Raw genomic sequence first — 16,142 nt, 5'->3', positions numbered from 1 at the left:
TCCCAAGTCTACTGTAATGTTCAGTGTTCAGCATAAAGTAGCACTTTTTTTTTTTTTTCCTGAATGAACCAATGAACACAGAATTAGAAAACTCTGATTCTACCACATCATTGCTGGGAAACATAAAGCAAATTCTTAAGGCCCTTCTCTGGATCAAAGAAACATTAAATAAGTTTTAAAAATGTTTTAAGTATTTTAATATAATTTAATTATAAAGGGAACTATCTAATTACACAAAATTCTAATGAGCCATGTGAGTTTATATATTTTTTTAACTTAGCAAATGGAGTTAACACTCTCCTTTAAAAATATTTCCTCCAGATAAAAGATTTAGTGTATTAAAATACTGTAAAAAATCTTGGAAAAGCTTTTGGGAAAATGGCAAAAAATTACTGTCCATAACAAGGAACTCTCACAATTTGAAAAGGATAAACCACCCAACAGGCAAAGCAACAATTCACATAAAAGAAAATCCAAATACCAATAAACATAGAAAGAGCCACAGATCCTTTTTAAAGCAATCTAATGATTTCTTTAAAAATAAAAAATATACTTTATCTTATGATCCAATAATACCCTTTCAGGAATCATATCTCACAGAAATAAAAGCATCACTTCTTCAGACAATTATGTAGAATTTGGAAGAAAGGGGGAAGGAGGTGTACACTGTTAATCTAAAATAGCAGAAGTTACGTAATAAAGGGAATGGTCATCATTGTTGAAAGGACTGAGTTAGCTGTGTTATGGATTATTATTAAACATACAGTCAAAAAGTCTGTTCCAGCTGACTGAGAGAGACTGTGACCAATATTCTGGGAAATGGAGGGAAGGAAAATAATATGCAAAAGTGTATAATATAGATCCTCATTCTTAGGTGGCAAAACATCTGTATCTTTTGCCGTGTTCATAAAAAGCAAAGCAGCATACAAACCTAGCTAACCACGATGAAGCAGGCACAATTGAGAAAGAAGGACATCCACAATTCCACTTATGATGAATTTGGTGAGGGGGCATGTGTTCACATATGTAAGAGAGTATATGAAAGCATGATCATGATGACTGCAAGATTTTATATAATTATTCTTCCTCAAACATTTCTGTATTTTTGAACATTTAATAACCACCATCATTCCTTATACAATCAGGGGAAAAAATAAGCTATTTGTTTATAAGGGAGAAAAATATACTATATACTCCCCTTTACACAAGCATCAGTTCAACATCCATAATTATATTTATTTTCTCAATATACAACACAGAAGTGGCTACCCACTCTGGATACATTCACAAAACTTTGTCCTTACAACTAAAGATATTCCTCTTTCTGAAAGACCTATCTACAGAAATCATACTTCAACATTGTCTTATTTTTATTGTCACATGTGAAAAAAGTCAATAAATGCAACAAAAATAAGTACTCTTCCAAAAATAGCTTTTATTTCTGTACATATTCTTGAAGTAACATTAAATAGCAATGACTTCTGGAAAGTGTGTGTGTGTGTATATATATATATATTTAAAGATACTTCTTTTTATTTAGATTGTTTATTTTTGTTTTTAAAAGAGGAAAAGGGAAGGAGAAAGACAGAGAAAAACATCAATGTGTAGTTGCCTCTCATGCACCCCCTATTGGGGACCTGGCCAGCAACCAAGGCATGTGACCTAGACTGGGAATCAAATCGGCAACTCTTTGGTTTGCAGGCCAGCACTCAATCCACTGAGCCACACACACCAGCCAGGGCTGGAAAGTATATTTTAGATTGCTTATCTTTGCACTAAGTTTTCAGATTACTTTTAGAGCTGCTTATACATAGTATGCAGTCCTTTACAAAAATTAAATCAAGTGTAAAAATATGTCCAATAAGAACAAATCATAAAACAATTTTTTCAGTTATGCTAAAAATACACAAAATATAAAATTTACCATGTTAACCATTTTTCAGAGTACATTTTAGTAGTAAAAAATTTTTTTGAGAAGACATTTTTCAGTATATAAAGAATCAACTTTTAAAAGGAAGGAAACCCTGGCTGCTGTGGCTCAGTGGACTAAGCATTAGCCTACGAACCAAAAAGTCATATGATCATGTCAATACATGCAGAGAAAAGCATTTGATAAAACCCAGCACCCATTTATGATAAAAACACTCAGCAAAGTACAAGTACAGGAATACACCTCTACATAATAAGGGTCATATATGACACACTCACAGCAAACATACTCAATTGCACAAAAATTAAAAGCATTTCCCTTCAGATCAGGAACAAGACAAGGATGTCCACTTTCGCCTCTCTTTTTCCACATAGTGCTGGAACTTCTAGCCACAGCAATCAGAGAAGAAGAAACAAAATGCATCCAAATTGGAAAGAAATAAAACTGTCATTATTTGCAGGTGACATGATTCTGTATATAGAGAACCCCAAAGATTCTACCAAGAACGAACTAGAAATGATCACAGAATTCAGTGAAGTAGCAGGATACAAAATAAACATTCAGTAATCTGTTGTATTTTTATACATTAATAATGATCAGAAAAAGAAACTAAGAAAACAACCTCATTTATAATTGCTTCAAAAAAGGAAAAAAGTACCTTGGAATAAATTTAACCAAGGAGATAAAAGACCTGTGATCAGAAAATTATAGGACACTGAATAAAGAAACTGAAAAAGATACAGATAACTGGAAGCATATATCGGGTTCATGGTTAGCAAGAATTAACATCATTAAAATGTTCATACTACCCAGAGCAATCTGTAGATTCAACGCAATTCCTAACAAGAGAATAAATGATATTTCACAGAACTAGAATATTCCAAAAATGTACGTGGAACCACAAAAGATCCCGAATAGCCACAGCAATCTTGAGAAGGAAGAACAAAGCTGGAGGAATCATGCTACCTCACATCAAACTGTACTACAAGGCCACAGCAATCAAAACAGCATGGTACTAGCGTAAAAACAGATACATAGCCCAGAAATAGACCCACACCTTTATGGTCAATTAATATTCAAGAAAGGAGGCAAAAATATGCAGTGGGGTAAAGATAGTCTATTCAATAAATGGTGTTAAGAAAATTGGACAGATGCATGCAGAGAAATGAAATTACATCACCTTCTTACACCATACACAAGAATAAACTCAAAATGTGGAGGGTGGCGGGGAGATGGGGTAGGAGAGAGCAATGGGGGAAAAGGCAGGACAACTGAAACTGAACAACAATTAAAAAAAATTTCAAAATGCATTACAGAGCTAAATGTAAGACTTGAAACCACAAAATCCAAGAAGAAATTATAGTAAAATCTCAGATATTTGTTGTAGCAGTATTTTTTCTGATATGTCTCCTCCTACAAGGGAAACAAAAGTGACTACAACAAACTAAAATGTTTTTGCCCAGCAAAGGATCATAGAAGGAGACTTCACTTTGGATGTTAAACACACAATACAATATACAGAAAATGTAATATAGAATTGTACATTTGAAACCCATATAATTTTATTATCCAATGTCACTCCAATAAATTCAATGGAATTTAAAAATAAATAAAAATAGTTACATTTTAAGTTGCTATTTAAGTAACTTCATAATATCCTAATTTTTTTTTAATTTCTTTTATTGACTTCAGAGAGAGGAGAAGGGATGGAAAAAGAGATGGAAACATTGATGTGAGTGAGAAACATCAACTGGTTGCTTTCTGCACATGCCCCAACTGGGAAACAAATCTGCAACCAGGCATGTGCCCCTACAAAGAACTGAACCCATGGCTTTTTGGTTTGTGGGATGATGCCCAACCAAATGAGCCACACTGGCCAGGGCATATCCTAGATTTTTGCCTCTTGCCTTGCAAAGCCTAAATTATTTAATATTGTACTTCACTCTTAAAAAAAGTTTGCAGATTTCTGAGACAGACTGTTCAAGAAACAAAAAAAGGCACAAATCACCACCAGCTTTAGCAATGATAGAAAGATGAGGAAAAAGAAAAACTTCTACATATAATGGTGGTTGATTACCAGTATAGAAACAAATAAAAATAATATAATGCAGAAAAAAAAGACTAGTAAGCGAATATTATCAATTTATGCCAAAAAATTTCCAACTTTGGTAAAATACATACATTTCTTGAAAGACAAAATTGCCAAAATTGACTCAAGAAAAACAGAAAACCGCCCTGGCTGGTGTAGCTCAGTAGATTGTGAGGGCCTACGAACCAAAGGGTTGCAGGTTTGATTGCCCATCAGGGCACATGCTTGGGTTGTGGGCCAGGTCCCCAGTAGGCAGCGTGCAAGAGGCAACCACACACTGATGTTTCTCCCCCTCTCTTTCTCCTTCCCTTCCCCTCACTCTACATAAATAAAAAAAGAAAAACAGAAAACCTAAATAATCCTATGTCAACTAAAGGAATGATTCAAAACTACTACTAACAACAAACAAACAAACAAAAAAAAGCAGGGCCATTTGGCTTCACTGGTGAATTCTATCAAATACCTCAGGGAAAAAAAAATACCAATTTGAGCCCTGGTGTGGCTCAGTGGATTGAGCGCTGACCTGTGACCAAAGGGTCACAGTTCAATTAGTCAGGGCACATTAGTCAAGCCATGCCTGGCTTGCAGGCCAGGTCCCCACTGCAGGGCATGTAAGAGGCAAACACATAGAAAGAAAAAAAAAAAAACCTATTTGAACAAATTCTTTCAGAAAATAGAAGAAAGGAAAACTGTCATTTGAGGCCGTTATCCCAATTCTAAAGCCAGGAAGAAAAATCGTATCATTGTTTCAAAAGATATAAAAAAGTAGTTCACAAAATTCAGTAACTATTTATGAAAACTCTCAACAACAAAATAAAAAGTTAAGAAAAATCCTCAACCAACTAAGGCAGCTATTTTCAACCTCTTTCATCTCATGGCACACATAAACTAATTACTGAAATTCTGCAACACATCAAAAAAATATATTATTTGCAGATCTCACTAAAAACTGGTATAATTTTGACTGATTTACAAAAATAATAATGATAATAGTAATTATGTACTCTTTTTTCCCCCCAAAGTGACTTTTTAAAAAAATCAGGTGCCTACACTTGTATATAAGGATTTCTGGTACCAAGAATTAACCAATTAAACACAACTTTATTATGCAATGTGACCAATTAGATGCAACTCTATTATATGACCTATATATTTATGGTTCAAGACAGGGCATTTTATACAAGATAGGTATCGTAGTGTTGGCTTTTGTCATTTTTTTTCTTTGACAATCTAAGGGAAAAGAGGTCAATGCCTGTGACTAAATAGTCAGGTACTCCTATTTTAATTTTTTTTTTGGCACATCAGTTGAAAATTTGCTGAACTAAGACACAGAAGAAAACTTCCTTGACCTGGTACCAGTAAGCTACCAAAAAACATACAGGGCACATCCTACTTCATGGAGAAAAACTATCTCCCAAGGATCAGATATGAGGAAAGGGTTTCTACTCTCAACACTTCCACTCACCTTTTTGTGGGACCAAAGCAATCAATGTAAAAAAGCAAGAAAAAGAAATAAAAGACATGCAGATTGGAAAGAAATAAACTGTCCTTATTCATACATGACATGACTCTGTACATAAAAAATTCAAAGAATAAAAAACCCACCTACCAGAACTAATAGTGAATTGGTACATACAGAATATATGAGGTCTGGAGAAGTCCAGCCATTGTTAATATAACAAGAACAGTTTGCGCAACATCAATGTTACCTGGCAGCCAAGGAGAGTGGCCTGGATTGCACGTGTGTGAACGATGACAACTTCACTATACTAGTCAGTGGGGGTAGTAGGTGCCATTGAGTTAGCACGTGTATTGTGTGGCTGCTGCATTCAAAATGACTGAGCGAGTAGAGCAATGAATCTGCATCAAATGTTGCATGAAGCTTGAACATTCCTGTGCAGAACCTATTCAGATGATTCAGAAGGCTGCAGCTATGGGCAACTGATGATTGGCAGCTTCATCACGACAATGCGCCTGCTCACGCATCACACCTCGTGCAGTTTTTTGGAGAAACATCAAATCACCCAAGTGATCAGCACCCCTACACAGCCCAGATTTGGAACCCTCTGGCTTCTGGCTTTTCCCAAAACTAAAATCACCTTTGAAAGGGAAGAGATTTCATACCATTGATAAGATTCAGGAAAACACGACAGGGCAGCTATGGTGACTGGGAGAACAGTGTGAGGTCACAAGGTGCCTACTCCGAAGGGGACCGAGGCATCACTGTCCTATGTACAATGTTTCTTGTATCTTCTTCAATGAATGTCTCTATTTCTCATAGTACATGGCTGGATACCTTCTAGACAAACCTCATAAGATGAAAATATAAAAATCAATTGCATTCCTATATACAAATAATACCAGAGGAACTAACAGAACAAAAAAATTTTGCTATTAGGAAGAACTAGGTACACTAGAGATGGGTAGGGTAGAGAACCCCATTCTGTTGGCTTTCATTATTCTTTGATTTAAAGTTATATTATGGTAGATAGTGGTTTTTAAGCTTAACTACAAGTAGAGGCCATTTTTAAATAAAATTTTATATGAAACCCTATAACACATCATAAAGTAGAGTTGCATTAAAACAAAAAGAGTAAGAGCTTAAAACTCAATTTCTTTCATTGTAAGTTAACTTGGCAGAACTCTATTGCATTTTCAACACTTCTCAAATTGGTTGAACTAGGCTTCCAGTCAAGAGGGCAGATAGGTAAACTTGGTACTCACCTCCTCCCACAACCATGTCAAAATTACAACCAAACTTCAGAACAACTATCATCAAGAACTGCCTGAAATCCAACTTAACAGAAGTTCTGTAACTAAGGACAAAAAGCAGCAGCCACAGAGAGACTGATAGGAGGGGCACATATTTGATGCAGGCTTGTTCCATTGTCACATGTAGTGATTAAAAATCAGGAGAGGTATCTTAGCTTTGGATGTCCCTCCTGAGGAGCAAGGAGTCCCAGCTCTACACCAGGACCCCAGCCTAGGGTTCCAGTGCCAAAAAGAGCAGTCCCCATGACTTCTGGCCATAAAAACCAGCAGGTATTGTGGCTGAGTTAGACAAAGGGTCCTGAGACCTAGGTGTTCCTCTTGAAGAGCTTACGCACAGACTTACTCAGACTCACTGGCACTGAGCTCCAGTGCTGGGGCAGCAACTGGTGCAAAGGCACCAGGAACCTACAAGGAGAAACTAAATTTTCTAGCTTCGAAGGGCCAGCTTTCTTCTAGACAGAAGTGTTGGCAGAGGTCACTGTTCCTTTGCTGAGTTCTCCCCAAACACAGCCAGCAGAAGGTACCATAACTGAGTCTCCATCAGTCTAGTTAACTTTGCCCTGCCCTGGTGATTCCCAGAGACAACCACCCACCCAACTTTCAGACCCACCCAAGCTGTTTCCAGTGGCTTTTCCATACAAACACCTGTGCTGTCTCATGCTACAGCCTTTCCTAAAATCTCTCAAAGATTCACAAACCTCCAACAAGTAGCATCTGGCTTTGGTGTGCCCTGTATCTCTTAAGTGGTCCCAGGCCCAACTCTAGTGGTAGCTGGCCTAGTTCGCAGCTTAGCCTAACCTGGGTATCTCTAAGCCCAGCACAAGTAGCAGTTACCTGCAAAGCACTTCATAGCTCTTATCGGGTGGCCACAGGAAGGTCATAGCTGATTTTGGCCTACACCTCCCAGGAGCTCTCCAGGTGGCCAGTTTCAGATCACCCTAGAGCACCACACAACCACACACTAGAAGCACATCTAAGAGGTGGACTCCTCAGGCACCAGAGCTCTGCTGAAGTGCTCCAAGTGGTAGGCCTCTGCACAGCAGGTCCTCCACTGTGGTTGCAGCCACTCCTCTAAGCCAATTGGTCGGGGGTAAATCACTCCCACTGACATGTCAACAATAACCAAGTCTGAACTACAACAAGAGGGAGAACACAGTCCACACTGGGTAGTATCTGGAGTGCCCTCATCAGATGACCAGGAAGGCTATGCTACTAAGCCCTACAGGAAACCTACAATATAAGGCCATTCTACCAAGACCAACAAGACACAGCAGCTCTACCTAATTCATAGAAACAAACAGTGGGGGCAGCCAAAATGAGGAAACAAATAGAGGCAAGCAATCAACCAGGCGCATAGTTCAAAACACTGGTTATTAAAGATGCTCAATGATCTCAGTGAGAACTTTAACAAGGAGACAGACAACAAAAATGTAAATAGAAACAGTAAAAAAAGAGTCAAAAATGAAAGATACACTAACTGAAATGAAGAAGCAGAGATTCACATCAGTGATTTGGAGTAAAAAGAAGCAGAAGACACCCAATTTGTAGTGCAAAAAGAAAAAAAGAATAAAAAAAAAACAAGAAGAGAGGGTAAGGCACAGGTGGCAAACACAAGGCCCACGGGCCAAATCCGGCCCTCCACCTTGTTTTATCCGGCCCAGCACCTTGTTTCTACCCGTTGGCAGCACCAAGCTCTCGCTTAACTGTTAAGGAGTAGTTACATTTATACAGTCCTAAATTACATTTGGCCCTTTAAAGGCAACTGCGAGGCTGATGTGGCCTGGTGAAAATGAGTTTGACACCCTGGTGTAAGGAGCCTGTGGGACAACTTCAAGTGTACCCACATTTACATCATGATGGTGCCAGGAGGAGAAAAGAGACAGAGCAAGAAACCGAAAACCTATTTTAAAAAATAATGACAAAACACTTCTCTAACCTGGTGAAGGAAATAGATATACAAGTTCAAGAAGTGCAGAGTCCCAAACAAGATGAACCCAAAGAGGTCTACACCAAGACACATAATTAAAATGCCAAAGGTTAAAGATAAAGAGAGAATCTTAAAAGCAGCAAGAGAAAAGCAGTTAAGTTACTTACAAAGAAGCCCCCCCCCCGTAAGACTGTCAGCTGATTCTCAAAAGAAACTTTGCAGGCCAGAAGGGATTGGCACAAAAGATTCAAAGTGATGAAAAGTAAGGACCTACAACAAAAGATTACTCTACCCAGCAAAGCTATTATTTAGAATCAAAGGTCAGAAAAGAGTTCCCCAGATAAGAAAGAAATAAAAGAGCTCATCATCACAAAACCAGTATTACAAAGGAAAATGTTAAAGGGTCTTCTTTAAGAAGAAGAAGAAAAAAAAAAAAAAGACTGAATAATAAAATGGCAACAAATACATACATATCTATCAACAATTACTTTTAATGCAAATGATTTAAATGCTCTAATGCAAAGACACAGGGTGGCTGAATGGATAACAAAACAAAACCCTTACACGTATTGTCTACAAAAGACTCAATTCAGATCAGAAGACACACATGGTCTCAAAGTAAAGGGATGGAAAAAGATATTTCATAAAAATGAAAACAAACGAAGTAAAAACTGTAGTAGCAATACTTATACCAGACAAAACAGACTTTAAAACAAAAGCTGTAACAACAGACAAAGAAGAACCCTGCAATTCTACTTCTGGGTATCTATCTGAAGAAACCCAAAACACTAAACTGAACAGACATATGCTCTATATAGTCACGGTAGGATTATTTACAATAACCAAGATAAAGAAGTGGTGCATATACACAACAAAACATGACTCGGCATAAAAAAAAAAAATCTTGCTCTGTGTAACAACATGAAATAAATCAAACAGAGGAAGACAAATGTCAGATGATTTCATTTATATGTGGGACCTATAAAACAAAATAAATAAACAAGCAGAACAGAAACAGATTCATAGGTACAGAAAACATTTTGACAGTTACCAGATGGGAGGGGGTTTGGAGGGTAGGTGAAAAAGGTTAAGAGATTAAGTAGTACAAATTGGTTGTTACAGAATAGTCATGGAGATGTAAGGTATAGCACAGGGAATATAGTCAATAATATTCTAATAATTGTGTTTGTACAGTGTCAATAACATTCTAGTAACTATGTATGGTATCAGATGGGTATGAGATTTAATAAGGTAATCATGTCATAAGTTATATATAAATGTCTAATCACTATGTTATACAGTATAAAAGTTTTTTAATTATTAAAAATAAAATGATTGAACTATTACTAAGATGATATAAATGTTCCCTTTTTTAAAAATTACCTTAAATAAGTATACACATATACTAGATATACAGGTCTAATGCGTAAGTCACGGCAAGTATAGTCTATGTGGACAGCTAATACAAGACACAAAGAAATAATACCCACTTCCTGTTTGCTCCCATGGGGAATTTTGTAATAAATAACTTGTTCTGACACCACAGGATTGAGATGCATTCACCTACATCATATTTATAAATGTTATTCCTACTCCTCTCTACTACAAGGTGTAATAAAAGAGGAAGGGAAAATACATACACAGGTCTAACACCCTGTGCCAGAGCCACTGAGGCCAGATATAGAATTCCCAATTTTTTTTTATTTTTACAGAGGAAACACAGGGCATGTACATAATTAAATAATATTCCTAGAGTGATGTAGGGAAGCACCCTCTACTTGTTTAGAAACATTAAGAATTCTACAATGACTTCTACTGTTAATATTCTAAGAAAAAAAAATTTTTTTTAAGTATAATGAAGACAACTGCATCACAACTCTTTGAGTTGGGCCTTACAGTCAAAGGAGTTTCCGTGGAAATCTTGGTTCTCAGGTTTTGGGACTTTGGAATAGTGAACCTAGTATTGCAATGTAAGCATGAGGCTCAAAATATGTAAATCTACCAAAGAATAAGAACAAACAAAACCTACTCTATTTCTTTCAGGTTGCTACTGCAACATGTGTGGTAGCCTTTGAACACACAGTAATGTACAGCTATGTGCTACCTTCCCCACACTGCTTACACAACTTGAGCAAATTTCTATTCTGAAGAGAATGAAAGTAAAATACAAATTAAGACATTCTAGTTTTCTTCAGAAACTTACTTCAGTATGCTGTTATAGCAGCATAACATTAAATTTTAGGCCTATAAACAAAACCCTGCATATGAAGATCTTCCATTATTCACCACATTTAAAAACACTGGATGTGAAACAGGGATCTTTTCTTGACCTCTGGTCTCAAAACTGTGCAATTTGTTTAGAACCAGAAGTTACTGCCTATATCTGATATTCACACTTACTATGGAAAACAGGCTCACTCCAGATTCGGACACACAGTTATAGTTTACCTAAAACCCCTAGAGAATTATCTGCTGTTGTAAGATAATTCCAAACAACTAATAAGTAGTTATAGTATTTAATACTTTAAAAACACATGAGAAGTGTGTACTGAAACAGGCCAACAATGCATAGAAGACATTTTCTGTTCATCTGCATATCAGCATGATCTATGCATATAAGCATCATGTCTCAGAGTGTTAATTCACTTACTTGAGACTGTAAGAAGAGAATGATGTCATCCTAATTATCATACATAAAACTTTGTTAGGTGTATTACAAAAGACACCCAAGTTTCAAGTGGCGTGTTCTTCATGGTTCTGGTACATAGTTTTAGAGAACTTGATTAATTTTTAGGAACATATCAAATTATAACAGAAACACCCCCATACAAAGAAACACAGAAAATCCTTTAAAATATCCTAGTATTTTTTAATAGACCAAGTTTTTTTTGTCTTAGTGAAGAAATAATTCATTATGTTCCATAAAGCTATCTTTAATATTCTTGAAGCATAACATTTTTCTGTCAAAGAACTACCACAATAATCTCTCTCATTAACATTATATTCAGAAGTAGCCAACAAATTACTAACCTCCTGTATCCCAAGGCAAAGATAATAGATGCTGTCGGGTGCATAACTCTCTCCATTTGGCCGGCGGATCTCATTGACAAAATGAGCTAGTCCATAGTTAAGCTCAGTTGTGGTGTGAGACAGCAGATCCTCTTTTAACTTTACTGATTTAGCTAAAAAAAAAAAAAAGTAAAAGATTAATAATTGCTATTATTTACTGTCTTCAGATTAAGAAACTCCCTAAAATTAATTTATTCTATGTTAACAACTTAAAAGTAATATAAAAGCTAAATTTAATTTTAAAAAATTAAAGGTAGTTAGTAACAAAATTTTTGCTTTTAAATAGGGCATAGGGGAAACAAAATCAGAACACTTACGAGATTTTAGCTCATCTAATACCAGAAGATCTTCATCAAGTTGCCTAGTTTTGACCCAGTGTTTCCATGCGTTTACACCATACGTATATTTGAAAGGAAAGCTGCATTCTGAATTATCAGAACTATCATCATGAGACTGGTATCCTGATACAGCTTTTCTCTTGGTTCCCTAATAGTAAAACACCATTGTAAGTTTCCTTTTGTTTAAAATCTATAGTATTTCATGACTTTATGTAAGCCATCAATCAAAAAATGCAAATTAAAGAAGTATATCTATATGCTTAGAATTGACTGGTATTCCTGAATCAAAGAATAGTTACCTGTAACATGCCTTGAAATGTATTTCCATGAGTGCCTTATTTCTATATAAACCACTGTGTACTATAAAATTGTATTAACCCCTGCTGGGAGTCACTGATGAGAAAATATGACACAATAAACTAATAATCTGAAATAAAAGGACTGTAAATACTAATGTAAGAGAAACTGAAGAACCTTTCAATAATCTACCATATAGGGAATGACCCCTCAACTCCTTTTCACTTTATTGAGGGCACTGTTTGCTGTACCCAAGTTTTAAATTTTGGTGTAATCCAATTCATTTTCTTGCATTGTCTTCCTGGTGCTTTTGGTGTTATATCCAAGGAACTATGCCTAACCAAAGATAATTAAAAATTGAGGCCTAAGTTTTCTTCTAAGAGTTTTATAATTTAGTTCTTACATTTAGGTCTATGATCCATTTTAAGTTAACTTTTTGTTTGGTGTCTGGTAGGAGTCCACTTGATTCTACTGCAGCGTACTTACTCCTTTTTCAGTTTCTTTTGGGGGAAATTTCTGAAAGTCATCTTTTTTTTTTTTTCTTTTGACCATACTTTATGTTGTAAATCAGAAACAGAGCAAGTTGTTGATAAAATCTTTAAAACAACTATACATACCTGTTAGTACAATTAGATTTGGTCTACCTGAATCAATATTAAAGACTCTTGAGATGTCTATGTGTTGGCACACTTAAAGGAAACCAGATATCATCAACAGTGTACTCCAACCTCATTGATTAGTCTCATCAGAAATAATGATGGAAAAAACAGCTCCCTAGAAAACAGTCTCAATTCTTGTGAAAAAATTGAATTTACCTGCAACTACATTGACCTTTTATGTAAACCTTTTATCAATAGAAAACTGAAAACAAAACCTAAGTGGCAGTAATACTCACTTCTCTTCTTTAAAGTTACAATTAAAGCTGACACATTTTTATTACCTAGAAATGAAGTAATAAAGAGCCTAGCTTTTAAAGTCCTTTTAAATCTAGAAAACAAAATTATCTTCCCATAGTCACAGGCACAACTGAAAACCACTATATCCTTACTCTATACCTGTATAGAGATATTACTATATACAGATATTAACCAAATGTAAAAATACTATTAATTTTATACCTTTTTTTTAGATCGAGGTCTAGGCTGTTCCTCATATTCTTCTCCAAAAACAGGCGGTAATAAAAATTCATTTTCCATATCAAGCTCCTCAGCAGCTGACAATAAAAATCAGAATAACTTGCATTCCAAATGTAATAGCAGAGACTTATGTTACATAAACACAGCCAACAAGGAAATAACCACAGAATGTAAACAGGCACACCCGTATGTGGGGACAATCTGCACTGGGGTGAAGAGTTATGATCTTCCTGTACCTAACATGGTCTATGAGTTCTGATAAATCCTGTTCAAATTCTTTAAAAACAATATAATGAATATCAACAGAAAATTCTCATGTAAATATATATCAGAAAAATTAATCACAACCTGAAATTCAATTTGAAGATCTAAATGGTCTCTGTACAAATCTGTTTCAATCTATTAAATCTTTCCTAAAATAAAACGCTTTACACTTTATTCAGTGTGCTTATTTGCCATAAACAGATGAAGAAAAATAATGAAAATAGAACACATTTCTTTTACAACAAAAGATCTGAAAATACTTTTTCCTTTTGAGGGTCAAATTAATTTTCAAAAAGGTCTTAAACATGGTATTGATATTTTATTTATATTTTTAAAAAATACACAAATACTTCTTTATCCTTTTCTCTAACTTTAAAATTTTGCATTATGAATTACTTTGAGAAAATTTCCCTTTAAGACGTTAAAAAATCCTTAAGTCCCTACAATTCAATCCTATGCCTCATTTCAGAAGTTAACTGATGAGTTTTATTTGGGTAAAAAGAAAAGACAAATATGAACAATAAAGGCAATGACATGAATGCAAATTTAGTTATAACTCCATAACCGTAATTCACATTAAAATAAAAAAACAGCATTTTAAGTACCTCTGGGAAAATCTATTTCGATATCCAAGTCTGGTTCATATGTTACATCAGGCAGGCTGGACTGTGTCTCTGGGTCAGAGTTCTTCAAGAGATCTGAACCAATTATGTCTGTCTCAGTAATTACACCTGTAATCAATCCATACTGTCATTTGAAATCAAAACAAAAGACCAATGGTACCTATACCTGGCAAAATAAAGTCAGTTAATTATAAAAGCAAAACAATACTTATGTTAACTACTACAAGTTTTATAATCATTAGATCATCATAAGTACACAAGGACTTTTAATCCTGTATGTTTTTGACTTCCCCTCTTCAAAAGTTAATAGGCATGCTTTGCTAGTAAAACAATTCTAATATCAGAGTTATTTCTAAAAGCAATCTCTTGTCAAAAGTAAACTAATGAGGGGTGGATAACAGCAATGTTCAACTTTCTTCTTGAATTGTGACTTGGATGTTTCATATCATTCGACATGTGCTTATGTACAACTGTCTTCTAACGTTTTCATCAGTTGATTTCAAACGTTTTTGTGAAGTAACCCATGGTAAGAAGTGTGTTCCACTTCATTTTAAATAAAAATAGAAAGCACTGGTTTCAACCCGCTGAATTAATTTTACAACTCTCTAACAAAATGCTTCAAAAATACTGTCACATTGTGCAATATACAGAACTTAATAGTGTTTCTATAGAACTCTAAAGGGAATTTACTCATGGATGAAGTAGGACTTTGTTGTCATGAGAGGACTAAATATTTTCAGGGGAGGAATAAATATTCTAAGAGACACAACCGTCCACAACACACTCATCATGTTGTACCATTTGGCAAGCAGAGCCCTACTGGAAGTTACGCTAAACCCTTTTTTAGAACATGCAAGTGACATTAGTATAATCAATAAGACAAAACTGGAAATAACTATTACAAAATAAGAGTCTCGATTATTATTAAGCCTACTACAAATTATTTTGTGACTGAGCTACTCCATTAAAATAAGAATAATTTTTAGTTAATCATACAAGTCAAATCCTGTTACAATTTAAAAAGAGGCTGTATAAATCTCTTCTTGAAATTGGGCTTCACACAGAGAACACCTGAATAGATACAGCTTGACTCTCTCACTATAAAATACATTTTTGTTACAGTGCTTCCCCGACTCCTATATCAAGGATGAAAATGCCCTACAACAATTAATAGCACTTAGTAAAAACCAAAGACACACTCATCCACAAGATGTAAATAGTGTTACTCACTGTTGATGTTAGCAGCATCTGTTTTCCCCTCGTCTTCAGTCATCATGTCTGTCATTGTAAGAAACTCAGTATCAAGAGGATCTGAAGAAACTTTGCTCTTTAGCTCCTCAGCTGCTGCAGGATTCTTCTCACTGCTGTCCACCCGAGCCGGCAGAAAAACAGGGACTGGCACCTAATTCACCCAAGTTTGCTCAACATTAAAACGTATTTTGCTAAAGCAAAAATTATTCTGACACATGGTCTACTTTATCATTCTATATTGGATAAAAGCTCTGGAAAAAACACATATCAAAACTAAGATGTCAACTGTGACCCCCCCCCCCCCAAAGCCCAGAATACTAGCAGCTACTTTTTGAGATAAAAATTTTTTTAAATAATTTTTGAGTTATTATCAACACAGCATTCCATGAAAGGACTGTCAATCAGAGCTGGCAAGACAGATGAAATATATTTCTTTCTGTGGTCTG

General features: G+C 35.4%; 1 protein-coding gene across 3 annotated transcripts in view; it reads right to left on the bottom strand.

Annotated features, from left to right (window-relative positions):
- ZMYM2 (zinc finger MYM-type containing 2) overlaps positions 1-16,142 on the bottom strand; it is a 127,229-nt gene that overhangs the window by 7,178 nt on the left and 103,909 nt on the right. For all 3 annotated transcript variants that reach the window (XM_024551028.4, XM_053920693.1, XM_053920695.1), the window contains 5 exons: positions 15,676-15,847; positions 14,428-14,553; positions 13,541-13,635; positions 12,105-12,273; positions 11,749-11,900 (listed from right to left, as the gene is read on the bottom strand). In XM_024551028.4, the coding sequence (XP_024406796.2) occupies positions 11,749-11,900; positions 12,105-12,273; positions 13,541-13,635; positions 14,428-14,553; positions 15,676-15,847 (714 nt within the window). The remainder of the gene's footprint in view (positions 1-11,748; positions 11,901-12,104; positions 12,274-13,540; positions 13,636-14,427; positions 14,554-15,675; positions 15,848-16,142) is intronic.

Source organism: Desmodus rotundus, chromosome 3, assembly GCF_022682495.2.
Source record: "Desmodus rotundus isolate HL8 chromosome 3, HLdesRot8A.1, whole genome shotgun sequence".
Lineage (NCBI taxonomy): Eukaryota > Metazoa > Chordata > Mammalia > Chiroptera > Phyllostomidae > Desmodus > Desmodus rotundus.
This window is presented reverse-complemented; position numbering and strand designations above follow the sequence as displayed.